The sequence below is a fragment of the Zootermopsis nevadensis genome, unplaced genomic scaffold, assembly GCF_977971745.1.
Source record: "Zootermopsis nevadensis isolate Lab colony 2312 unplaced genomic scaffold, Znev_1.0 Znev_ptg000003l, whole genome shotgun sequence".
NCBI lineage: Eukaryota > Metazoa > Arthropoda > Insecta > Blattodea > Termopsidae > Zootermopsis > Zootermopsis nevadensis.
The window spans coordinates 8,202,615-8,228,180 of NW_028259135.1; the positions used below are offsets into that span (position 1 = coordinate 8,202,615).

General features: G+C 40.7%; 3 protein-coding genes across 7 annotated transcripts; 2 read left to right on the plus strand and 1 right to left on the minus strand.

Annotated features, from left to right (window-relative positions):
* Positions 1–388: 388 nt before the first annotated feature.
* Positions 389–7,726, plus strand: Cyp303a1 (Probable cytochrome P450 303a1). Its single transcript, XM_022080612.2, has 10 exons — positions 389–492; positions 3,234–3,319; positions 3,405–3,656; positions 3,772–3,932; positions 4,532–4,795; positions 5,832–5,940; positions 6,152–6,332; positions 6,415–6,532; positions 6,619–6,760; positions 6,841–7,726. The coding sequence occupies exons 2-10, from the start codon at positions 3,235–3,237 to the stop codon at positions 7,026–7,028; spliced, it is 1,500 nt and encodes a 499-aa protein (XP_021936304.1). The 5' UTR covers positions 389–492; position 3,234; the 3' UTR covers positions 7,029–7,726.
* A 702-nt stretch (positions 7,727–8,428) lies between these two features.
* Positions 8,429–16,989, minus strand: Mgat4a (alpha-1,3-mannosyl-glycoprotein 4-beta-N-acetylglucosaminyltransferase a). 4 transcript variants are annotated; one of them, XR_015533519.1, is made up of 11 exons: positions 16,491–16,817; positions 14,636–15,094; positions 14,420–14,553; positions 13,920–13,966; positions 13,528–13,838; positions 12,871–13,187; positions 12,589–12,782; positions 12,160–12,299; positions 11,560–11,675; positions 11,294–11,483; positions 8,429–9,416 (listed from the first exon to the last, which is right to left on the minus strand). XR_015533519.1 is itself a non-coding variant. In XM_022080608.2 (11 exons), exons 1-11 carry the CDS (start codon positions 16,504–16,506, stop codon positions 11,463–11,465), a joined length of 1,677 nt encoding a protein of 558 aa, XP_021936300.1. In that variant the 5' UTR covers positions 16,507–16,814; the 3' UTR covers positions 8,429–11,462. The 4 variants fall into 4 exon arrangements, 3 of the variants coding, with proteins under 3 accessions (XP_021936300.1, XP_087198447.1, XP_087198446.1); XM_022080608.2 differs by having other exon boundaries at positions 8,429–11,483; positions 12,871–12,978; positions 13,057–13,187; positions 16,491–16,814; XM_087342321.1 differs by lacking the exon at positions 16,491–16,817 and adding an exon at positions 16,841–16,989 and having other exon boundaries at positions 8,429–11,483.
* A 56-nt stretch (positions 16,990–17,045) lies between these two features.
* On the plus strand, positions 17,046–22,748 carry LOC110837932 (N(G),N(G)-dimethylarginine dimethylaminohydrolase 1). Of its 2 annotated transcripts, none has more exons than XM_022080613.2 (6): positions 17,046–17,387; positions 18,517–18,619; positions 19,324–19,472; positions 20,339–20,434; positions 20,530–20,658; positions 21,133–22,748. In XM_022080613.2, the coding sequence occupies exons 1-6, from the start codon at positions 17,130–17,132 to the stop codon at positions 21,256–21,258; spliced, it is 861 nt and encodes a 286-aa protein (XP_021936305.2). In that variant the 5' UTR covers positions 17,046–17,129; the 3' UTR covers positions 21,259–22,748. The 2 variants fall into 2 exon arrangements, with proteins under 2 accessions (XP_021936305.2, XP_021936306.2); XM_022080614.2 differs by having other exon boundaries at positions 19,324–19,421.
* The last annotated feature ends 2,818 nt before the right edge of the window (positions 22,749–25,566 follow it).

Consider the following 25,566-nt stretch of genomic DNA (forward strand, 5'->3'; position numbering starts at 1 on the left):
GCATTGTTGTACTCATTTTTCACAGAATATGTGCACGTATGTCTCAACAAAACAAAGAAAACAAACACTTTGCCGCATGTCTCGGTCGTCACCTCAAAAGTGTGTGGCGACAAGCTGCGATGTGTCCGTCTCCCGTCTCTGTCGCCTGCCTCGGTCGCTTGTCTCTGTCGCGTGCAGCCAAATTGTACCTTTACTCATCTACAAGGCGTTATAACCCCGAAGACAGCCATCTTCATGGCATCTTTCTGGTTGATACAGCATATTCATATGACCCTCAACAGAACCAACAAAGCTCAGCAATAAAAGTGAAACTTCACATCCGGAAGTGTAATGTGAAGCGGGGCGGGGGGGGGGGGGGGGAGAGGTTATATGAGGTGGAGGAAGCTGAGACCAGCACACGCTGCAGCACTTGGTCAGGTGAGAGGCAGATCGTCTGGTCGACAGGGTAGTTGCATCCGGAGTTACACATAGATATCTCGGAAGCAGATGTAGGTGAGTTATCTGAGTGGATGAAATGAAAACAATTGTTATGTAGCTGCCGACATTTGAGTAGGAAAATCTTTCGGAGCGTGCCCCTGCAACATCTATGCGGAGGTTAGAAGGGCCATTTGAAACACTCGCTAAACTGAGATGTAGGGCCCAAAGATCATGTGTGCCAACTGCATTTATTCCAGAATCCAATATAAAGAGAAAATCAATGGAACTTGAGGTTCGTTCGATGTTTGTCTCGAGTTCTCTGAGATGCACCCAGGCTTTGTTATCAACAAACTGAATTGCGCTGCGCCAACACGTGTTGCCTGCACGCTCAGCCCCAGTGTTGACTGTAGCACAAGTACGCGAAGTAAATATTCATTTCATACGCAGGCTTACATCTAGAATAAAATGGACAAAGCGCGATTATGTATTTTAAACGAGGAATCAATTTTGAGAAATCAGAAAACGTTCTAATTTTCGATATTACAAGAAAAAAACAGATGCGTTCGACCACTCTTGATAAAAAGAACGCTGAAACATTCATTTTGGAACAATGGTCCGAGTAGTAGACAATATTAACATCTCTCCGTGTAGCATTACTTTAATAATACAACAGAGAAAACGTTAAAGAAGCAAATCACTGTAACAATGAACGTAAATGTCTTGACTCGGAAGATACAGACAGATGCAGCATCATTCAGATCACTTTCACTTAACTTCCCAGCCCGGCAAGGGTGACCAAAATTCTTCCGTTCAATTCATTCTGTATCTGAACCTTTCGCTTTTCTATGCGATAAACAGTGAAGTGAACTATGCACGCATATTTGCATTCTCAGCTTAAATAAAACTGCGATTAGTTAACAAATTCCTATCAGAAGCCTTTTATTGTATTGCATAACAGACGCAAGGGAAAGTTGTTTCTGTACTTTGTTAAGCGCTACGCCATGAAGAATGACGAAGCAAAGGTTCAACTCCATGCATTCTTAACCTCGGGACCAATGCCTTTATAGAAATGCGAAGCGAAATATGGAACTTCCTTCGTATTAAACAAATGCACGCCTAAACTTTAATTATAGAACGCCAAGTTCCAATACTTTTAGAGCAGCTGAACATTTAGAAGGAATATTCTAAAACAAGACTTGAGGTTTTCGCTGCAATAAAAATGTGGATTGTTGCCTTCTGCATTACGACGCCATGTCAAAGCCCAGGAGACCGGTTCACTGTTGAACAAGATCTGAAAGAAGTGAATCATAACAACTGCAGGTCACAGACTTTCCAGGGTCAAATGTGTCATTTATTGTTGAGCGTATAAAAATCCCTCGGACGGTAACGCGCGAAATAAACTGACTAATGTAGCGAATTAAGACCTGGCGAAACAGTGTGCTAGTGACGGATATCAACTCAGGTTTTAACAGTGAAAAGCATTGTTGCAAATTAGATTTTGCCGTTATAAAGAAAACTTAAATTCGCTGGACCCTCTTGTACCGCGAGACGAAGGGACATGAATTTAGCCAGTTCACAGTTCCACGCCATCAGACCGGAGCACATCCCTGAAACAGGAAGCAGACTGCGTGTTTACTATGGAACTTTCTTTTCGGTAAGCTCGCACACAACTTTCTTCAGCTGACTCACGCCTTCAGCACGTGATGCAGACAGTCTGCAGTATCACACACAATTATTGTCAAGAAACTTTTCAACCGTTGCATTAGAACGACACTTCACAAAGGAAATGAAGGATAATCCCAATGAAGTTCACTTCAAGCTTCAAATCATATTTCGCTTTAATGCTCTCCTTCGTAAACTATGAAAGATTCGTTGTTCGTGTGTTCACACTGCGGAAGTTATACAATAAAACAATGGAGGTTGGCGAGTGAATAAAGGATTTGAAAGGAGGTGTTAGTGACCCATTTGAAGAACCTATCGTGATATTCGCCCGAAATCAACGAGAAATGGCACTGGAGGTTATTATAAAGCCCCCAACAAGCGTCAATTTGCACGGAAGTACAAAGGAAACGACACAGAGGCTGTAGGCGCCACTGCTCGGTGGCAACGCAAATTAATAAGAGGCAGGCGCAGGGCGTCCTTAATTAATACAGCCACACGAAGTAAGGTGAATGGTCAGAAGATGGCTGTCTCCTGGGTTGTTGCGCCGTGTAGTCTGATAGAAGTTTACCGGCGTTTTAAAGGTCCTTGCTGCCTCCATGCGATCAAGGCAATGATTGAGGAAGCAAGGACCTCTGAAACATGTGTGAACTCGTACCGGACTGCAAACCATAAGACAGCCATCTTTGTAATCACCTCCATGAGAACCTCAAATCCTGCATTCGCGAATAATTAGTTTCGTGCTCTGGTCGATTTACCTCGAATGAAAGTGCCCCCTGACCAACAGATGGAAACGCGTGCCTTATTTTTTCAACTAACGGCACTTTATTAAACACAAATCAGAAAACAGGGTTTTGAATTGATAGAAGTAATTCATATTTGTGGTTACAATAGGTGTTGGAAAGGAGTGTGAATAGATGCAAAAAGTATCAAACCCTCATTCATCAAAGCACACCACAAAAATGTACATTTCCGTATGCATACATTACTCAAATCCACGAACATCACCATATCTAAATTTTAGGAAAATACAAATTAAATAAAACAAGGAACAAGTAACAAGGAAGTAGGAATAGACACGTCATGATGATAATGAATCAACAGTAATCATAATTTCTAAGCGAGATGTTACCTTAATTCTGCGTTGTTTGGTGCAGGATGTGGCTAGCCGTGCTGCTCTTCGTCGTTATCCTAGGGCTCTTCATTTACCTTGACACCAGAAAGCCAAAGGACTTCCCCCCAGGTATGTTCACTCCAAGCCACAAACAGACCCTGAGTGCACAGTTGAACTTGCAAATACTAAACTCGCACTGCGACTCTTGCATCAGGTCCACCATGGATTCCAGTGTTGGGGAGTGCCCTCCACGTGCACAGGTTGCGCAAGCAAACGGGCTACCTCTACCGGGCGACAGCCGAGATGGCAAAACGCTACGGCCCTGTCGTGGGGCTGAGGGTCGGCAAGGACCGCCAGGTTGTCTTGTGTGGGTATGAAGCCATCAAGGACATGCTTTCTCGCGAGGAGTTCGATGGCAGGCCTCAGGGACCATTCTACGAGACCAGGACATGGGGCAAACGAAGAGGTGAGTGCCAAGTTGTACCATGCAATGAGAATGATGTCAGGGGCTGAGTCCACTGCTGCGATGTGATGAAATCTATCCTGAACATCCACACGAACCAAAGATTTCTGTGTTCCAGGCGTGCTGCTGACAGACGAAGACTTCTGGCAGGAACAGCGTCGCTTTGTGCTGCGCCACCTGAAGGAGTTTGGTTTCGGACGTCACACCATGGCAGAGCTGGTGGAGGAGGAGGCTGGCCAACTTGTCCAAGCATTCCAACAGAAACTGCAGGGCTCCCAGGTTGGTAGGACTGCGTCATACTTTTATTTTGAACGTGAGATGGCAAAGGCACAGAAATAAAAATAACACATCTTCGTTATTTATTTGTGGCTCAGATTACAAAGCACTAAAAGATGAGAAAATTAGTTGAATAATAAATTGGAAAGGACATGGAAGGAAGTGACCATAGCCTAGCTTAAGGCACTATCCTGGAGTTTGCCAAGAGGGACCGCGGAGCACAACAAATTGCAACAGAGAACAAATATTTATAGAAAGAGCACACACCTGTTTTCAAAAAAGACATTTAGTGTACAAAAATAAAAATGTAAAACAGAAAAATTACGATGTGTTACTAATTACTAAAATATTCTCAATTATGAATAATAATGTGATATTAACAATTATTTGATTTTTAATTTGATATTCAACTTTATATATTAATTCTCTTTTCAAAGCCTCATGGAGGACTTGGCAAAATCTTGTCGCACACTAAATAAATAAAAAATAGAAGATTCATTTGCTGTCTTAAAAAACTGGATGTACGATGCGAGAGTAAAGTTGCAGGTTTTACTTGTGCGCTGTTGAAGCAGCAGACACTGCAGCTAATGCATTGCTTGCAGAACGCAGGTGTGGTGATGCCAATGCACAATGCCTTTGGTGTCTACGTCCTCAACACATTGTGGTCCATGATGGCTGGAATCCGCTTCAGTCATTCAGACCTAGAGCTGAAAATGCTTCAGGGTTTGCTCACTGAGCTGTTTGCCAACATTGACATGGTGGGCTGCCTCTTCAGCCAGTTCCCGATGCTGCGCTTCCTTGCACCCGAGCTCTCTGGCTACAACCGGTTCATCAATATCCATCAGAGAGTATGGAAATACCTTAAGGTCAGTCCAGCGTCACTGATAAAATATGAAGTTTGGCATCACTGTTCATTCACCACTAGCACCTCAATTAAACATCTAAGTCATGATCGCGATCACTAAATTCTTGGACCGTGTCCATCGTCTGTATTTTTAAAAAGAACGCTATACATTTTGAAAGCAGGATCCGATTCTGAAACTTAAGAGTTCTTTTTAAAAACGCAGACGATGGACATAGTCCAAGAATTTAGTGATCGCGATTGTATCACATCATCAGTACCCTTTAAAATTTATCTAATACATGTACTCCAACCCATGGTCCTCAGACCACATGCAGCTCTCTGATATGTTTTGTGCAGCTTGCATGTATTTTTTTTTAATAATATGCGTACTCTTTCAATGAGCATGATCACAGATATTTCTCTGATATTAGAAAACACATTCTGTTAATGTCTGCAGTATTTTACAGTTAACTACAGGCTACAGCTTAATGAAGAATGTCAATTCAAGAATTAAGATGTCTCACTGAAGAACATCTGGAGTGATGGGTATTAATCACAAAGGACATTAATCTAATGCTGAAGGATTATTCAAGCAATAGCAGCAGCAAATATTTCACTAATGACTAATTTTGCTAAAGAAAATTGTCAAGCAACAGGCATGCACAAACCCATTATAACAGCAGATTAATAATATTTTTAATAAATTTTCATAAAGTTCAACAAATGTCCTGTATAACTTTGCAGCACATAAGTCAATAAGTGTGACTCAGTCTTTGGTCTGGAAACAGTTCATAAACCTGACCTAAATGTTTGTTGTTATATGTACAATTCAAACACAATTACAAATAAAACAAGACAAATACCTGATGTCATGTACACATTTTTAGTGAGGTAAAGTGTGAAGAGATATGAGACTTTCATGGAGAAAACCATGAACCACTGAACATCCTGGATGCATTTGTGAAGGAAAGATAACAAATGAATTTCTCTGGAAGTTGTGTAATTCATTACACTCACTACAATGTGGTGATATTACTGCATCTTTGGTGTGTTAACAGGCAGAGCTGGACAAACACAAGGCCACTTTCCAGCCAGACACTTTGCGCGACTTCATGGATGCCTACTTGAAAACGCTTTCATCTGGTCAGAAGAAGCCTAGTTTCTCAGGTACAGCATTAACAGGGAGAGACACGAGCTGAAGGCCGCACGAACAAAGAAGCCGACTGCAGTCTCGTCAATTCTGATTGTGGCGTGCGGCCCAAGGGCTGGATTACATTATTTTATGATGTGGACTGTCCACCTTAGCCCTTAGATATTTCTTCCAGAAGCATCTTTTCAGTCCTGGAGTAGTAGCAAGATACCTTTCATTTGCTTCCAGAGTCTCAGTTGCTCGCTATCTGCATGGACATGTTCATGGCTGGATCAGAGACCACCACAAAATCCCTGGGGTTCTGTTTCCTGTACCTGTTACTCTACCCTGAGGTACAGCAGCGTGCCCAGGCCGAGATTGACGCCGTAGTAGGGAGAGGCAGATTGCCAACCCTCAATGACAGACCCAAGTGAGTGTCATAAGTTATTGTGATAGAGTTGAAGTTGTTTGTTAACCCAGCTGCTTGGTTGAGATAAATGCACCTGTTTCAGGATGCCATACATGGAAGCCATTGTGCTGGAGTCGGTGCGTATGTTCATGGGAAGAACATTCAGTATTCCCCACAGGGCCCTGAAAGACACTGAACTCCAGGGTTATCACATTCCAAAGGTCAGCAGCAAGCTACTGAGATGTTTTATGCCAGTGGAAAACTTAAGGACTATATATATGAGAACCAGAGCTTGCTTATGTTGCAGGACACAATGGTCATCTGCAACTTCAATGGTAGCCTCATGGATAAGGGTTTCTGGGGAGATCCTGATGTGTTCCGGCCTGATCGTTTCATTGATTCACAGGGGAGCGTTATCATTCCTGACCAGTACACACCCTTCGGGTTTGGTAAGTTGTTATCACTGCAGTGATATGACGTGTGCCTGATATAACGTGTGCAGTCTGAAATCTGTTTACATTGCCAACAGGAAAGCACCGATGCATGGGAGAGACACTGGCCAAGTCAAACGTATTTCTCTTCACAGCATCGCTACTTCAGAACTTCAACTTTAGCATCCCACCAGGTACAGTGCCCCCATCTACAGACTGCATTGATGGTGTCACACCAGCTCCAAAACCCTTTCAGGCTCTCGTTACCGTCCGTGCAATGGACTAAACAATTATCGTTTGCGAGGAATGCTTCCCTTTACACTGGAAGATCAGTTCTTCTATTATCACGGAGCCTGTGACTGAACAAACAGAAACTGAATGAAAATTCTCTGACAATCAGTGCACAGGCTGAACAGTTCCACTGACACAGTGTTCTGAGGCAGAAGCAAGTGACTTTCATCACAGTCCTATACTTCTGTGATGACTAAATGTACAATTTTGTTGCTTTGTGTGGAAAGCCATGGGGCACTACAAATGATACTCTGGTAGATTCATTCATCTGCATTTTCCAGAACTGTTGTAACTCAAAGTGTATAACCAGTACTGTTAAGGTGGATGTTATATGACATGTGACAAATTTTCAACACCCTCTCCTGTTATATAAAGTGAAGCTTTTGCGGCGACTGAAGTTGATGAAAGACTCTCGGGTTACAAGCCGCATCATGTGGCTCAATGGTTTATTCGCCATTCACAAGAATGTCAAACATGAAATACACTTTAACACCATATCACACACCATACAGACCACTGCTCTGTGTACTTGGGAGCGGTACGTCTCATTTTCACAGACATGAATCTGAATGGCCTAACCAACCACCTTCAGTTCCACTGTTATCACGTCTTTTGCCTCTGCACATATATTGTGACACAATTAGAATATGTTCACTTTCTTATTATGAATAAATGTTACATAAATAGTGACAATCTGTATTTTCTTAACTCCCAAAGCAGGATTAAGAATAACCCTTTGAGATGACTTCCCTCTTACTTCACAGTTTTCAGCAGTAAGACTCAATATGAAAATGTGCTGCTTCTCATTAGTGGAACGAATGTGACATCGTGGTCCAGTGATTGAGACTGGCTCTTTCTATTGGACCCAACAGAATAGGTGCCCCTGCCCCATAAACCTGAAGACGAAACTGGATCCTGTTTTTGAAACATCATACACACTTTATCCTTGGACGATGGACAAAGTAAAAAAAAAAAAAAAAAAAACTTACAGCACTCATTAAAGAACAGTAGGAACATTTGCCGACATGCTTACTCATTCCATTCTTGCTCAAGTGACCTTTAAATAAAATCCACTTTAAAAATTGCAAGAGAACAACATAAAAATGCACAATTTTCATACCAATACCAACATACATTCACTGATATAGTATTAAAATAAAATCAATTTGACTTGTAACCACTATTTTTCCTAGCAATATTTATTTTTTCAGGAACTGGTGTTCTTAAAACAGTAAATTCATCACTTTATGTCATAAGAAAACACAAGTTTCGGTGCTTCTATAGGTCACTAACAGCAGAATGCATTACAATATCGACATTGGTATGGAACGGAGAGGCAGACTACATCAGTGTAACCAATCTCATGGAGATGACTTTCTGACAAACCCAGACTAATTCAGTTGCTTTTATGTTTTATTACCTTTAATACAAGGAGCCACACACAATGCCACAGAGTACAAATGTAATGGCATCTATGTTTGACGCACAAAACTAGTCATATTGATAAAAACAGGCCTTAGTTGGAAGCCAGTGAATTAGGTCAGAATAAGTGGTGCACCAATGACCATGAAAAATATACCTTATTACACCTGCAGAGATTGACATCTCAAGAAACTTCTCCTTATTTAAAATTTTTCAATACAAATGAGAAAGTATTCATTGTAGTTCTGCATTTTTCTGCAACCTGCCATGTTTACAACAATGAGGAACACATGAATAGAAATGGGAGGCTAAACAACACATGCGAAAATGTATTTCAAATTCCCAAACACTGGAGCAGATAGTCAAGACAATCAAAAACAAGAATTGACAGAGATGCAAAACGCAAATGTTAATCTTTCCCATAGTAGTGTCAGTGATGCAGCAGAGAACTCTCACTGCCATTGCTAAGTAACAATAATTTCACTTCTTAAACATTTTGAAACTTCATGCTGCAAGGAACAGAAACAACTTTCATTCTCTCAAATGTCTGGCTTGCACAAGGCACAACAATTTATCAAGGGTCTGATAAGGCAGACTCAGTAAGTTGTATATCTGTGGCTTATTTTACAATGCTGAAGTGATTAAGGATGCGCAGCATCACATAATTCTCAGGGCTGAGATTTGAACCCAGAACATCCTGCACATGAGGATTGAGTGTTAAGCACTTGGTTGTGACACTTGATGATTTGGTGAGCTGTATGCTGTTTTGTTAGAATAGTATCTACACGAGATGTGGCCAAACATCGACAGTAAATACGCGGCGTCGTAACAACAGGAAAGGCTTGACTGGCACCAAAGGATGAGTCACACAAAGAACCGAGTAATGGAGCACAAGTGCGGGTTACACTGCCGCATCACAACCAGATCAGGAAGACACAGGAATGAGTCCTGAGTACGAATTCTGAAATAATATAGAGATCACTAAACACTGCAATACACAAAATAACCGTCAACAGAGCGCAATCCCACAACAATAAAATATGCACATCCATCTAAAGACACACTTATTCTACCGATCTTAATGAGACCAAGAAACCTGATAGTTCTAAATAAAAAATTCTTTCAAAATTTTTGATGCCCTTTATTACTTGACCTAACCTAACACTTGATTCTCTGAACAGGTTACAAACTAACCTTATTTGATCAACCTCTTAAATATAGGATTTAACTGAGACTGAGTTACAAGGATGGCTTGATCAAGTGCAAATCATCTAGTGTTGAAAAGCAGCACATTCAAAAATAAATGTTATTTACCACATTTTTGCAAGCTACAAGCTTCAAGTAAAGACTAGTATGTCAAGAATTAATCCATTTACCCATGTGCAAAGTTTTCAAACTCCTGGCCTTTATACAAGCAGATTTTATACATTTTGGGATTCAAGGTTTTCATGGCGTTGAGTCTGAAGATGGCCATCCTCTGACATTTTGATTTCTTTTATTGAAGATATCCTACCGTGCGTCTTCAAAGAGTGAAGAAGGAACACACTATATGGACTGACTGCATCAACACTATTCACCATTTTGAAGAACGATAACAAAATACGATAAACTGTTCTGTGATGGAAGACTAGATATTCATATCATGGTGTTCAAAACCAGCCTGTAACGTAGGTTACACACATACGTTCGTTCAACTTTAACTTCATGGATCATATCTGCCAGACAAGTTTCATTCGAACGGATGTGTTCATTCTCACGTACCTATGCACACGGAGCAAATTATGGGAAAAAATGGAAAGGACTTGCAGGTGTGCAGTGAATAGTAGAGAGGACCTTTGATCGTAAAGAACTGATCCTAATGTGACTGACTGCAAGTACAAGAGGTTATGTTAATATGTGATATCTCGGTTCCAATAACAGCAAAGACATGAAGACTGTTAAATTATCCTACATTATATTCACATGTCCGTAACAATTTCAACAAAAAATAAACACTGCACTAACCACTACAGGTTCTTCATATATTAGGGCCATATTGTGATACATATAACCAGAAGCTGGGATTGACAACTGAAGATGATATATTTCAACTGCAACCTAACCTGGCTATTATGAGCACCCGTGAGAACAGGTACTTTTCTGAACTATACAAATTTCTGATAAATCAAGATTACAAGTAATCTAATTTTCTTTTTGTGTATTAGCCTTAAAATAATCTTACCAAACAATAAATCTACAATTATGAACTTTTTCTAACCAACCCAAAAATTACCCAAATGATTCATGAACTATACTGAACTGACATGAGAGACAACAGTTGCATGTCTGCTTGCAACGTAGCATGTTCTCGTTCCCTACCACGGGGCATCGTGGCTCCCGCACTTCTAGGCTAACAAATGTATTTGAAAGAAGCAGAGATGAAACAGACACGCCACAATGGAAAGGATGCAGCTCGTGGCTGGCACGTCGCTTCAGTAAGTCACAATATATAGCATTAAATAATAAGACAATTAGAGAATAATAAATAAGAAAGGATTTTGGAGCAAGAGGTCATGGCCTAACTTAAGGTACAATCCTAGCATTTGTCTGAAGGGACTGTGAATAGAAATTGTTGTGGCTTCTTTTAAAGCACTATCCCAGGATTTTCTTGAAGAAAATTAGGAAAACCAAGAAAGACTTCAGTAAAAATAGCTGGCCTCTGGATTGAGACTAGAACCTGAGACTTTCAGAATATGAGGCATTACACTGCGACATTTGGTCACATTCAAGCACGACTGAGACACCGAATGCCACGTATGAGACAGTAGGAGGCACTTTGGAATATTCACTGTACATTACATATGATTAAAATCCTGAGGATGGCGATGGCATGTCAGCTGCATGACACTTTGTACAAAATATGGCACAGCTAGTGACACCATCTGTGGCTGTATCAAACGTTATCACAGCTGACAGCACTTTAGTCCTACTCGAGCCCTGCACCAGTACTGCTCGGTCGGTTGACATGTCAGCTGGAACTAATGTTGATCTGTAACAAAGAAACGTGTTAGCAAACTTATGCAGAACAAATTAAGGTGCAGCCAGCATGTGTCACGTACACTCACCTCACTCAGGATGGCCCAGTTGTCACTGTCACTGTGAACATTTAGCCGTAGCACGCTGATAGGTCCGAGCTGCGGATCCACCGTTCCCTCGGCCACTCCCATCGCATCAAACTTACCTGAGAGAGACAAAACTTCATTCCCACACCAAGAAGAGAATAGACTTACATTTTTGGGTACACCTATAAAATTTCAAGAGTTAATGGCCTACATTCCAATCTTGTAGTGAACTTTTAAAACAGACAGAGGTGATGCTGGAGAAAAAGAAAACCCGTCTGACCTACACACACTGCTCGAAAGACGAACGACCCAAGTCTATGGCCAACTTCCTCCTGTTCACACGTGGCATGAAGAAGAAATAGAATGAGAATGCACATAGATCAAGCACCAGTGTGAACAACAGCACAGCATGCCAAAGTACAATGCACACTGTAGGCTAACAACATCTCAAGTCTCATGACTTGTGAATCTGGGACACATCAATGAGACATTAAGAGCTACATGAGAAATTACCAACTCTTCACTGATCCGATCTTGTATGACTGCATCACAACTGAATGGCAGTATATAATTACTTACAATATGTGGTTAACATGTACAAACCTATTATGACAAAACCATCGCTGGTGGCGTTATAGTCAAATTTGCCGAAGATAGCGTGACTAGATTCTGGTAAAACTTCTACTGAGGTATTGTAGAAACGGTCTGATGGATGCTCAGCATTGCCACTGCGGAACAGGTAGCTAGAATGGAAGCCACTGCATTACACATATTTTAGTAGCAAAAGTGAATAATGCAGGTCACAGATCCCATTAATGAGATTGATGTACTGAACTTCTTAATTACTAAGAGTGCAGGTTCCTTAGCTGTGCCACTAACACTATGAGTTTGCATACCATCAGCACACGTTCTATCTTAAGCTGCACGCAGCAGAACAGAAGGGCCAAAATGACAAGATCAAATGATGACAGATAAAGTGGAAGACGAAATCAAAGGAAACATATCAGCTATCAAACGTTAAGGTCAACATACTGTTTTATTAACAATGGTGTGGTGAACCTAAAGACCAAGTGGTCCCCTGGTTGGGGCAGGAGGCCCCAAAAGAATGTCTCTCCCAGATACGCCCTCGTGAGACTATACTGTTTGTAGTGTTTGATGGCCGACTCCACTGTAGCAGCTGGATTCTTGTGTGGGAAGTACAGAGCCACCTTTCCAAACTGTTTATCCTGTTAAACACAAAGAATGCTGAAACTACTGAACAAATCCACACTTTTGTTGCATTAAACATGCCACATACTTTCACTGCTCACAAACCTTTAGTTTCTGAACCTTCCCTTTCAGTGACGAGTGAGTGCCAATGTGTTGGAACAGCGACGGCTTGTAATGAATCCAGAGCTCAGACTTGGCTTTCTTGCAGTGTTTCTGAAACAAAGAGAAAGAAAGAGTGAATGTGGGGGTCTGTGAAAACTGCCAATGCGTCACCCTCTGAACTGTACTCACACTGTCCTTGTCTAGGCTGCATATCTTGGTGTGTATCAGATGGTCCAAAAGCCAGTCCACTGGCTTGTCATTGTAAAACATGAGAAAGAACTGTACAAGCCACGGCAACTCCACACACTTGAACATCTTGCCTGCAACAGCACATGAATCACCATCCTCTAAATGAAACTGTTCCCTTCAGAACAGAAGTAAAAATGGTAGGTAAACAAGACAACACGTTTTCACAGGTATATTGCAGATACCAAAAAGAAGTGCAAATACTTGACTAAGAAAATATCAAAGCAACTGACAACATCTACAGAGGATGGAAAATTCGCATATTCCAGGAATATTCTACGAATATCAACCCAAAGGAAGGAGATGCCAAGGACATCAGTGGATGTGGTTTTAGCACTTTTATGATTACATTTTAAAAACTTTGAAACAGAATCTTAAGAACTACATTTGTTTATCTGCTTTCAGTTGCCTCACCAATAAAGCCAAGCTGGCAGAACTCCAGGACGAACCAAGGGGACTTCTCCGAGATCTTCTGGAGAGCATAATTTTTCATTGTAGAGATGAAGTTCTTCTTGGCCAGAATATCATCTTCAAGCTGAACATAGAATGTGGCTTTTGGCTGTGAGTACATCATGAGAAAGGCAAAGTCAAGATTCTGCTTTGTTCGCCACCGTACACGCTCGGGAGGGTCCCCAAGCGTCTCCCGCAGGTTTTCCATGTCAGGGTAGAAGGAGGCTGGGGGTGAGATCACCTCTATCAGTCCAGACTCCACTCGCTCAGAAAACCTGAACAATAACATCATACGGTCAAACCTGTTCCGAAGAGCACACTTGGTCAGTAGACAGGAGCTCCATCGGAATACTCACTGCGCCTCTATTTGCCTTGCAACTTGCAGCACATATTCCTGGTCAACCTGAAAATGCGAGACATTCAGACAATTAGCAAAGTTCTCAAAAGCATCTTGTCACATAAAAATGATGTACATGACATAAAATCCTTAATACCTCAGTAAGACCTGCATATTTTGTTTGAAACATTTTTTTCTAATTTAGTGCGCATTTAAAAAAATAAATGTGAAAGTTTATTATGTGACAAAGTTGTACCAGTCCTAATTAATGGCAATTAATTCATGTATTGGAATGAACCGTAATTGATCAATGCAAATAAAATTAAAAGTATGTGAATTTACTTGCATCAGAGTCTATTATAATAAAATAAATCTAAATCTAACCAAGGAATAGAAACTGAAAAATCTGACAGAAAGATGTTAAAAGCCTTTTGGATAGATAACTGGACAATAAGCACGAAACACAGAGATACAACATGGGTCCATACATTAAACATAACTGTACAGAAAGCACACCACCTCTGCTATGAAGACCACTATGAGAGAATCTGCTGCCTCCTGTTCAGTCATGCTGTCAATGAGATTTTGCAGTGTGGCCAGAAGATAGCTCTGCACCTCACGTTTCACAGTAGGGATACCAAGCACCACTGATACTGCAACAAAGAAACAGTCTCAACAGAATTACCAACATCATATCATTTCTGCACTCTGCATGAAGGCACAAAATCCACATACTTCCAGTGCGCCCCCTTGACAGGCAGTAGGCTGGGCGGAGACTGGATGGATTCTCCAGTAGATGGGGCAAAAAATGGTAGATTGAGGGGAGGTGTAGCAGTTGGGAGGACTCCCCCCTCTGCAGTCCTGTAAGATTCTGAAGCAGCACTTTCACCTCCGGGCTGAGCGGCAGATAAAGGGAGCTGTTGTTACCATCTGCGGTCAGAAGCATCCCCAGGTGCTGGGATAGAATATGCACTTCCTCTTGGCGAGCCTGATGCATCGAGTCCAGGTGCTGCAGCTTGGCCTGCAGTTCTGCCAACCTTTGCACCAATGTCTGCTCCTGGCTTAGGTCTGGTGCAGAGATCAGTACCAGCACACTACAAGGCACAAACACGACGATCACGAGGCACAGCAGCCCGCTGCGACGGCGAAGCGGGGCAAAGGGGAGGCTCCGCAGCATGGCCTCTCCTCCCGCTCCTACAAGAGAGAAAGTTAAGCTTCAAGAGACCTCACAGCACAGTGATCATCACTACACCCGTGTCATATATGAACGGCCCGAGTTCAATCTCGCCTGTCCTTAAGCAACTTCTTTATCAGACAACGCAGCTCAAAATATTCAACGAACAAAATCACCAGAAATCAACAAAGTTTTCTCAGGCGATGAGCTGCGTAAGCACGAGCATGACATCTGCCTAGGAAATCAGTCTCCAAGATGTTCAATGTGAGCTAACCACCTGTGAAAACTTCACTATATTCAGATCAAATGAAAGCTTCGCATTTTATATCAAGAACTTGCACAGTTTCTCTCTTAGAACACGAGGCCCTTGTCAGCCTCATGCATCATCATCCTTTTATGAAAAACACTCACATTGCAAATTTACAGCATTTTATTAAGACCACAGGATTGTTTAACCCAATCACCTGATTCAAATGACCATCCACATTCACTGTCGACTGACGCCCCCACACATTGGACGTAATAACACAGTTTCAAAATATCCATGAATCAGCATTAGAATCAGGGACTTTGAAGTAATGTGTCTATTGTTCATACATGTGTAGTTGGGAGCCATCTATGAATGACTGAATGAAATGCAAACTCCCACATGGACAATTACATACAGTGACCAGAGTTTGTCAGAATATTTTAAGACCATGTAAATATCTGTGACCTGAACTCATCAGAAGAATTGAATGGTTAAGGGTTAACCAAATGGGGAAGCACAATATTAGTAGCTTATGGTTGACTGTTTTACTTACTTCTGTTCTCTCTGACAACATAAGTGAATTACTCTAATTACAAAATTTTGCTTGTTACCAATAACTCTGTGCCACATATCTCTGATAGTCAACAAATTACCTGACTTTAATTAAACTTGAAAATTCATCACTGGTTTCATAACAGCCCAGTAATAGTCCATAACTGGTGCCAGATTAATCCTGTCAACACACTCACACCCAATTTCTCTAAAATTCATGTTACTATTATTCTCTCACATCTCCTCCAGCACAGGCCAAGAAATTTTTTTTCCGAGATTTGAAAACCTAACCTATAGAACAAGGGTATAGATCCACTGGGTCAATATCTACCAAACTACGTGGTGCGAGAACCTGAAATCTCACCAGAACAGGGGGAGGCCAAAACTGGATGTGACATGAAGAGGAAATGTCTCGGACAAGCAAGAATAAGTTTGAAGACAATTAGGGTCACTCGGTATTACAACCCATACTTATACCCTAACCTATACATCCCACACGGTAGCAGATGAGAAAAATCTGATAAACTGACCAAACATAGTAACACTGCATGTCATCATTAAATGTTAATGTTAACATAACATGGCCATTTCAGAAATCGCGGATTCTTATTTACCTGTTAAAATGCACATTTAGACACAAAAACTGTAGCCCTGGCAACAATGAACAGTGGCCTCTAAAACTGGAAGCAATCAGTAACAAGTATTACACACAACCACTTCCTTCCACAAAGCACATCCATTTTACATATTTTCTCATAAGGGAACTTGAAAAGTTCTGCTTAGAACACTGTCTGAATTTAACAATGCCAGCATTCGCCATATAGTTTATGGTTGGCACTCTTACTTCCACTTTCCAGCCTTCAAATAACCACCTTCGTTACGCAACAGCCCAGATAAGTAATCTAGAGATAGGGAGCAGACAAGATTCCTTAGTCCCACTGAACGCTTCACAATGAGGTCTCACCTTCAAACACCCAGGCAAGGTCTCAGAACGAACCATCGGCGTCACTAAAAATTAAGTGGTAAGCAAAGTATCGTTAGCGCACAGTATGTTTCATTATTATAACAATGTCCATAACTTCAAATAGCCAATGCCTTACACCTAGCAAGCAATCTATTATATCACGCAACTATTGGCAGCATTGATAAGTACCCCCTAGTCACACATAATATCACTAGATAGCGTTGAAGTTGAACATGAACGAATTCATTGTTATGAAATCTGACACGAAATAGGGGTTTGGCTTCGTAATATGGCGTCATTGAAATATACGCACGCAGTTGTGTGCCGCATACCGCTGTCCTTTCGGACGAGAGGAGAAATAGAATTAGAAGAAGCGAAACGTCAACATGAAGCATACGTTCGCCTTCTGCGAGAATTGGGTTTGGATGTGTTAGAGTTGCCCCCAGACGAATCCTTGCCTGAGTGTGTGTTTGTCGAAGATACCGCAGTGGTTTGCAATGGGATTGCGTTAATTACTAGACCAGGGGCGCTGTCGCGCACCAAAGAGGTAAACATTTTTTCTTCAGTAATGCGCCTAGTGATGATCTGGTTAATTTTTTTCCTTCAGTAATACGCCTAGTGATCTGGTTATTGACTGTTCGTTCCTGGGCATTGCTTGTTTCACGTCTCGAATTTAGGTCACTGGGCACAAACCAGGTAGGTATTGCACAGCTTTATGTACAGTTCGGTACGAAAAAAAGTTGATCCGGTTTTTTTTTAAATTTCGAAATCGGTCAAGATAATGTATATTTTCAGACTTGAATCTCGCGTTAGTCTGTTGCTTCGAACCATGGAACATGACATCATTCCCAAGACTGGCCCTGATGTCACGTTTGTTGTTCTGCAAGCCACGCGTTTCTGGCGTATCAATCGTTTCTTTTTGAACTGATTTGCATTTTGTGCGCATACCAAGTAAGTTAGCTCAGACGTTAACGCATCGGCCTTATATGCGGGAGGTACCCGGTTCAAGTATAGGTCGACACACCGATTATCTTGTCTTGAGGTTTTTTCCGTGGTTGTCATCACTCCCTCCTGGCGAATTACGGGATAGCGCCGTGAAATAGGCCACGACGAGTTCCTCCCCCATTCCTTTCAGTTTCACCAGATATGTTCATTCTCTGAAATTATTTGACACTAAATTCGCATGGCAGTTGAATTGGAATTTAATTTCATATATCCTTTGTTTAACATCAGCCAAGGACAGTGGCAGCAGACTAAAAGCCAAGTTCACAATGAGCCAATTCATGCATGGACCAATTTGTTTTCTCGGAAAGTACACTGTACAATTTTTCATGTTCCTTTCATTTTCATAGTATTTTATTTTTATATATATATATATATATATATATATATATATATATATATATATATATATATATATATATACACACACACACACACTTGAGAATAAATTTCATCTGTATTTATATTTGATTGTCAGCTTTTAGGAAGACTTACTGCCTCAAACAGTGCATCATCAAAGACAGAAATATGTGCACATTGATAATTGAAGTATCCTGGAGCCATGTTTACTACTACTACACAGATACATATACCCAGACAATGGAGTGGTTTAATGATGGTGAATCGAGTACTAAGCTGTACACTACAAGTGGTGGTTTCTTTTTTTTCACCAGGTGGAAACAATCAGAGCAATCCTGAAGAAAGAACTGGACCTGCCTATCGTTGAAATTGGTGATGAGTCCGCCAAGTTGGATGGTGGTGATGTCCTCTTCACAGGTACTGCATTGGCTCGTTTGATTCAGGAGGCAAAGGTTGTGACATTCTTTTGTGAATGGATTGTAGCGAGATTTTGTATGAGGAACTCTATTAAAATGAAAGCCAGTCACAATACTTAGTAAATTCCATAGTCAAATAAAAAGGTGAACTTAGTACACTTTCTGACTGGTCTGAACATTCAAAATGTGTTTATGAAGAAATTTAATTGTGGAAGAAACATACTTTCAGCACATCAGTTTTTCCATATCCCCTGCAGTTCATCCTAACATTTAGCACTATATAAATGAATCACTTAATAAAGCATCATTAAATATTCCAAGAAACAAAGAGACAAAATCTCTCAAATTTAATTATACCTAAAAAGGTAATTATATAAGAGGATCCCCACAATCTGTACTGTTTGCATGATGTTCTTAGAGTGACTAGATGCTCAGGACATGTAAAATGCATGGTCAGAACAAGATGGCTGGAAAATCATGAAGGAAGAGACCACTCGCGTGACCTTTACATAGATCGAAGTGTACTGCAAGAACCTAACCTTACAGAAATGTATTGGATTAAACTGGCTCAGGTAAAAGTGTAGTGGTTGGCTTTTGTGAACTTAGTGATGATCCTCAAGGTTTTATAAAGGCATTTCTTGACCGGCCAGACACTGTGCACCTTGGAATTGCTCGCTTACCTGATGACTGAAATTGTATTTCCAGGTCGGGAGTTTTTTGTGGGTCTGTCAGAGTGGACAAATGAGGCCGGGGCACGGGCTGTGGCGGCTGCGTTCCCAGAGTTCCCATGCACACCGGTCAAGGTGAGGCCTTGTGTAGACCCTGATGAGAGGCTCGACCTAGATGTGATGCAGGTGAGAGGGGAAATCAAAAACTGTTACATGTTGTTTCGAGAAACTTGGTCTCGCATGTTGAGTAGAGAATGCAGGCAGGCAACTGAGTAGCTACTTCCCTCTTTTTCTCCTGATGATGAAAACAGATTGTAAATGTGTTCTTTTAAGAATAACAAATGATGGATGACATTAAGAGGCATAGATCATCTCGCCTTAACCGTGGGCATACGCCGTCTGTTTCTGCGTCTCATTAATTCAGATATTTAAAAGTGGATTCCTCACATTTATCATTTTGACCTTCATATCTGTTGTCCAGAAAGTGTTACACCACCATTATGAAATTTGTGGCAAAATGTGAATTTAGACCAAATTTGCTGCTACTTTATTTTAAGTTAATCAATGAAATGGCATTTTTATGTTAATCTTTTACGTATTCAGTGAAGAACTGTGTAGGTAGATGAGCTAAGTGATTCTTCTACATATTTTTCATTAAAATATCCTGAAATTTTATGAGTGTGAAGAACTTCTGTTTGTGTACTGTTTCAGTTCCAGGCCTTTGACATGAATTAGGATATGAATAGTTGTTGAATTCCTCCTCACATTCTCACGTGTCGCATGTACAAGATGTACATCATGTGATGTTACGTGAACAAAGTGCAGTGGCTGCAAGAGGCCTGAGGTGTGAATGTGTTAACCCCTGAAAAAAAGTAAAAATCATGTCAAGTCCTACATGGTAAATATGTTATGTTGATGACTTAACTTAAATCAGGATAATAATGTAATATTTTGTATCCTGAACCGGTTTCATGAATTCTAATCCATGGAATGAAGAAGCCATAATAAAGGTGTTTGTGAGAGAAGTTTGCATGAAATTGTGTGTATTGCAGGTTGCAGAGTCAAGACATCTCAAGGCCCTGGTGTCAATGGCAGGCCCGGATGTCATCTGTGTGGGCGCAGGAAAGGCTGCACAGGAGGTGCTCAGGGTATGTGATAAGTCCTTTGCGTGAGGGTTCCCCCCCTACCCTATATATATATAAAAATTCTATGCACTTTTCCTAAAATTGTTGCTTGTGTGCAGCGCATCAAACGTGAGGCCACTTTCAGTTACCAGACTCTAACGGTGCCAGAAGACATAGCGGCTAATGTCCTGTACATAAACGGAACTCTCATCCACCGCTCTGTTGATGAGGTCCCAGAATCTTGCAAGGTGAGGTTAGGTTAGGTTAAGTTGTTTGAAAAAAATGTCAGTGTAAATACATTTTTGGATTCATGATAAAATTTAGACAAGGATTTTGAAATGAAACACTCTTGAATATTAAAATGTGAGAAGCAGTTGTTTTCCCTGCTGTTGAATGTCTGTCGCACGTTCTCCAAGTTTTAAAAAATGTGCAAATAAACATTTAGTTGAGCTTCAGAGAGATGAGCAGTGCTAGAAATAGAGAAAATTACATAACAAGGATGTTCTCTTTGTAGTGGGAGTTATTTAAATTAAAGTTATGAAGACATGAACACTTTTCTCATTTCTATTCTGCTTCATCTTTGTCTGGGCCTTAAAGCTGACCGTAACTCATCCGTCTAGTACAGAGGTCTGAAATGCAGCCCCTCCTGCACACCATCGAGGGTTGCAGAGGCAACTTTACCTTCATTTTTGTTAGTCAAGACAGTCATTCTTTGATGACAGGTGTTTGCTGAGCGCGTTGACTTCGCGCAGCGGACACTGAACATGTCAGAGCTTGCCAAGGCAGGCAGTGGACTAACATCATGCTGTCTGCTGATCCGTCGCACGCGGCACATACGCAGCCTGTAACGCGCCCGTCAACATGGTCCGCCTGCCGTCTTTTCACTTCCCATAGTAACGGTGTTGCTGGAACAAGACTTCTTTTCCCCATGCCAGTTACATGCTTGTGGCTATTTGCTTTATATTTTCCATTCTTGTTTCATATCTTTTGTGTGACCACAAATCAGTTTTGAATTTCAGATTGTGTGTGAATGAGTTGCATGAAATTTGTGACATGACACAATAACGCTCCGCATGCATGCATCTGCTTGAAATGAGAGCCTAGAATTGCACTGGATACAGATAATGATATCAGTGCAATACTAAAGAAACAGGCATGTGAACTGGGAAATAGAAAGAACCAGGATATGTATATGATAAAGGGTGGAACATGACACATTCATTCCTGTATCTACGTCTTTATATCTCAGAATATTATGTAATTCTAAGTATGGAACTCTTTCTAGAGTTTACATCCTATCAGTAAGGTATAAAATTAGTTTCTGTTAATTGGAGTGAAACTCCACAAGTTTGGTCTAATGGAGTGAGTAATAAATATTGAATGTAATGAGAAAATGGGCTTACTGGATGCATTTCACACTGGCATGACGACCTCCACCAAGTCCATGCAGTAAGTTTCCACAAAATCATGAAGCAGGTTTACGTGGTTGCTGTTGAGGGTTCATCCAGACATGTCTATGTTCAGTCTGAAATATTGTTGCCCCATGTATGTAGTAATCCTGCAGATGTGGGGAGAACTGCTTTCTCATCTCAGGATCCATTGTTTCCCTTTTGGGATTGTCACTACTGCAACAGAACAGAATGAATGTAAATTAAAGTCACGCTGAAAACTTTTATCTGTGGGTATTTGTTGTTTGATTAATATTGTTTTCAGTGTGAATAATGTTGTTCTTGTACAGGTTATTTTGTATTTAGTGTTTAATTATGATGTGTTGTATTGAAGACAAGGTCTGAAACACGACAGTCATGTTATGCCTGCTTTGGGAATTACAGATGCAGCTAATGGCTTGATTTAATATACTATGAAACTGTGCTTTACTGTATTAAATTCTCCAAGAACTTATGCAAGAATGGTATGGGCATCCAACCAGAAGTAAATAAATTTCTTCTGCCAAGTTTCACGTGCTCATCCTGTCAACAGTGGTGGCCAGTCTGAGTGGCTGGTCATCACAGAATTTCACTGCCATATGAGAAGATGGTCCAGTTTTATATTAGTGAGACAGCTGGTTTTGGGGTCTGTACCACAAGGAAGAGAAAGAATAGGGCATCCTGTTGCGTAGGAAGGAAGAATTGAGAGAGTTCTCATTCCGTCTGAACTGAAGGTGTTGTGGCAGGTACCCCAGCTGGACTGTGTATATATAATACTCCAGCAAGTCTTGAATCTCATTCCAGCAATACAGTAGCTTTGTAAATGTTTTAATTTTTGAAACTGTATATTGCTGTACATGACATTGCATTTAATTATTTGTAATAAATATAGATATTTTATTGTGTTGAAATTTGGTTGCTACTCAACATAAGAAGCTACTGCTCAGTCACCCGTTCAAGAAGTTCACTCGCGCTACAAAAGACAGCAGAAAAGCCCAGCATTGTAACCTCTGCTGAGCCAGTTCAGTCCAGTCACATTAAAGTAATTACCTAACTCCTTTGAGCAGAGTCCTTCTTAAGAAGGCAATAGTTTTCTAGCCAGTGAAGAAAATTCTTGCCCTTTACGGAACCCAGAGGTTCATCGCCATGTTCACAACAGACCATCACTCGAAATTGCCCATATCCTTCACCTGCTTCCTTAAGATCCATTTTAATTTTATCTTGCCATCTACACTAGGTCCTTTCTCCAAAGCTTTTCCAACCAAACTGTACATGTATTTCACATCTCTACCATGCCCCATTTGTTCCGTCCATATTTTGATCACCCTATTATTATGGAGCTCCTCATTCTACTGTTTTCTCTAGTCTCTTAGGTCTGTTTACAATTCAGTGTCATAGTTGGAGAGAACACATTTAAGATTAAGCATTGCCACATTAAAATTTGACTGAAAAAAGTTTTAGAGGAAGTGACATTTGATATCAACATCAGTAACCCAAGTAATGACAAATTCATATTGCATCTCCTGTCCGTATTCACATTTATAGTCGTCTCTCGGGTGTAGCTTGAGCTCTTCCATTGCTACCAGCAACAGGGATTGGCTGTGGCTGGGGAAATGTGATGGGGCTCTGTCTTATTGAAAATGCAGATTTTGCATGTCTGTTGCTCCAACACATCTAGACCAATGGTTCAGTGACTACTACTACTACTACTATGGCGTAACAGCCCAAAATCGAGCCCTAGCCTCCTCTATCTTCTTCCTCCAATCCTCTCTATCCAACGCTATCCTTCTCCAAGCTGCTGTTCCAAGGAGATTTCTGGAGTCAGTCGTCACTGCATCCAGCCATCTACCTTTAGGTCTTCCCACTGGCCTTCTCCCATATATTCTTCCTTCCAATATTTTTTGGGTATCCTATACTCTTCCATCCTGTAGACATGTCCAGCCCATTCCAACCTTCTCAGTTTAATGTGAGTTACTATATCATCACTTTTATATAGTCTATATAGCTCATGATTGTAGCGTATCCTCCACTTCGAGTTTTCCTGAACTGGTCCAAAGATTCTTCTCAAAATCTTCCTCTCAAGTGCGCCCAGCATCATTTCTGTTTTCTTTGTCAGTGTCCAGAGCTCACTTGCATAGCAGAGGATACTCCTGATGATGGTCTTATATATCCTTATTTTACTGTTTTTATGTACACAATTAGATTTCATAATCCTTTTTAACGCAAAATATATTTTATTTGCTGCTGTTATTCTACTTTGTACTTCAGTCAACTCATCATTATTACTTGTCAGGATTGTTCCAAGATATTTAAATTCTTGTACTTCTTGGAATATCTCCAATGTCATGTTAGGCTGGATCGTTATTCTTTGTCTATCTCTACTTTGTATCATCCATTTAGTCTTCCTTTCATTAACATGTAGCCCTACTTTAGCAGCTCCTAATTCCAGATCCTTATATATTCCTTCTAATGCTGGTAGCGTTCGACCCATTATATCGAGGTCATCGGCATATCCTACTATTTGGGCATTCTTATATAATAATGTGCTATTGAGATCCACCTTGGTTTGTTTAACAACCCAGTGCAGAGCAAGATTAAAGAGCATTGGTGCTAGACCATCCCCTTGTTTAAGTTCCGATCCAACTTCAAATAGATCAGTCATACCGCCACAGATCTTAACCCGGGCCTTGGAGCCAGACATAGTCATTTTTACCAGTCGTATCATCTTAGAATGTATCCCTTGTTCCGCCATGATTTTATATAGTCCTTCTCTACTTATGCTATCATATGCCGTTCGAAAATCAATAAATAGATGATAGAGATTGAGATCAAATTCCCAAAATTTTTCAGCTATAGTATAGATTTGATCTATTGTCGACCTTCCAGCGCGGAAGCCTGATTGGTATTCTCCTATAATTTTATTATAATCTTCCTCCAGTCTTTTCCGCAGTAAATAAGTAAATATTTTATAGACCGTACATAATAGGGTTATACCTCTATAGTTCTGGCAATTCAACCTGTCCCCTTTTTTATATATTGGACATATCAATCCGATTTTCCATTCTTCAGGTATTTGCTCTTTTTGCCATATCTGCTTCACGAGAGTATATATTATGTTTTCCAATGCTGTTCCACCCGATTTAATTAACTCTGCTGGTATATTATCTATGCCCGGGGCCTTACCTCTTTTTTGGGCTTTTATGGCCAGGGACACATCCAGTCTATCTGGTGGCTCTAGTTCCATTTCCTCTACCTCAATGATGCTCCTTCCGGTTTCTTCCTTACTTGCCTCGGTGTTAAGTAGCTGTTGGAAATGTTCCTTCCATTTATTCAGGATCCCTTCCGTTGTACCAATAATTTCATCTCCAATTCTAATCAGGTTTGTTTTGGGGGCATAGCCTTTCCTATTATAGTTCACTTCTTTATAAGCTTGTTTAAGGTTGTTCTCTTTGAAGTTATTTTCCATTTCTTCCAAGTGTTTATTGTATACTGCTCTTTTTTTCCGTCTACATATATGATTCGCTATTCTACGTTTCTCCTGATACTCTTTGTATTTAATTCTTGTTGGGCGCCCCAGATATATTTTACGCGCTACATTCCTTTCCTCGAGACTTGCTGCACATTCATCATCATACCATTCATTCCTTGGTATCCTTTCCTCATATCCGATATTTTCTTCCGTTGCTCTCTTAATCACTGCTTTCAACTCTTCCCAACAAGTCTCGACTC

Bases quoted from the DNA above. Each gene is read 5' to 3' on its own strand.
- Cyp303a1 (XM_022080612.2), top strand. From the start codon at position 3,235: ATGTGGCTAGCCGTGCTGCTCTTCGTCGTTATCCTAGGGCTCTTCATT. The intron at 4,796-5,831 runs GTCAGTCCAGCG...GTGTGTTAACAG, and splicing joins GAGTATGGAAATACCTTAAG to GCAGAGCTGGACAAACACAA. The intron at 6,761-6,840 runs GTAAGTTGTTAT...CATTGCCAACAG, and splicing joins GTACACACCCTTCGGGTTTG to GAAAGCACCGATGCATGGGA.
- LOC110837932 (XM_022080613.2), top strand. From the start codon at position 17,130: ATGGCGTCATTGAAATATACGCACGCAGTTGTGTGCCGCATACCGCTG. The intron at 18,620-19,323 runs GTACTGCATTGG...TTGTATTTCCAG, and splicing joins TGGTGATGTCCTCTTCACAG to GTCGGGAGTTTTTTGTGGGT. The intron at 19,473-20,338 runs GTGAGAGGGGAA...TGTGTATTGCAG, and splicing joins TCGACCTAGATGTGATGCAG to GTTGCAGAGTCAAGACATCT.
- Mgat4a (XM_087342320.1), bottom strand. The intron at 13,839-13,919 runs GTGAGTATTCCG...GTTATTGTTCAG, and splicing joins GCAAGGCAAATAGAGGCGCA to GTTTTCTGAGCGAGTGGAGT. The intron at 12,300-12,588 runs GTATGTTGACCT...CTTCCATTCTAG, and splicing joins ACACCATTGTTAATAAAACA to CTACCTGTTCCGCAGTGGCA.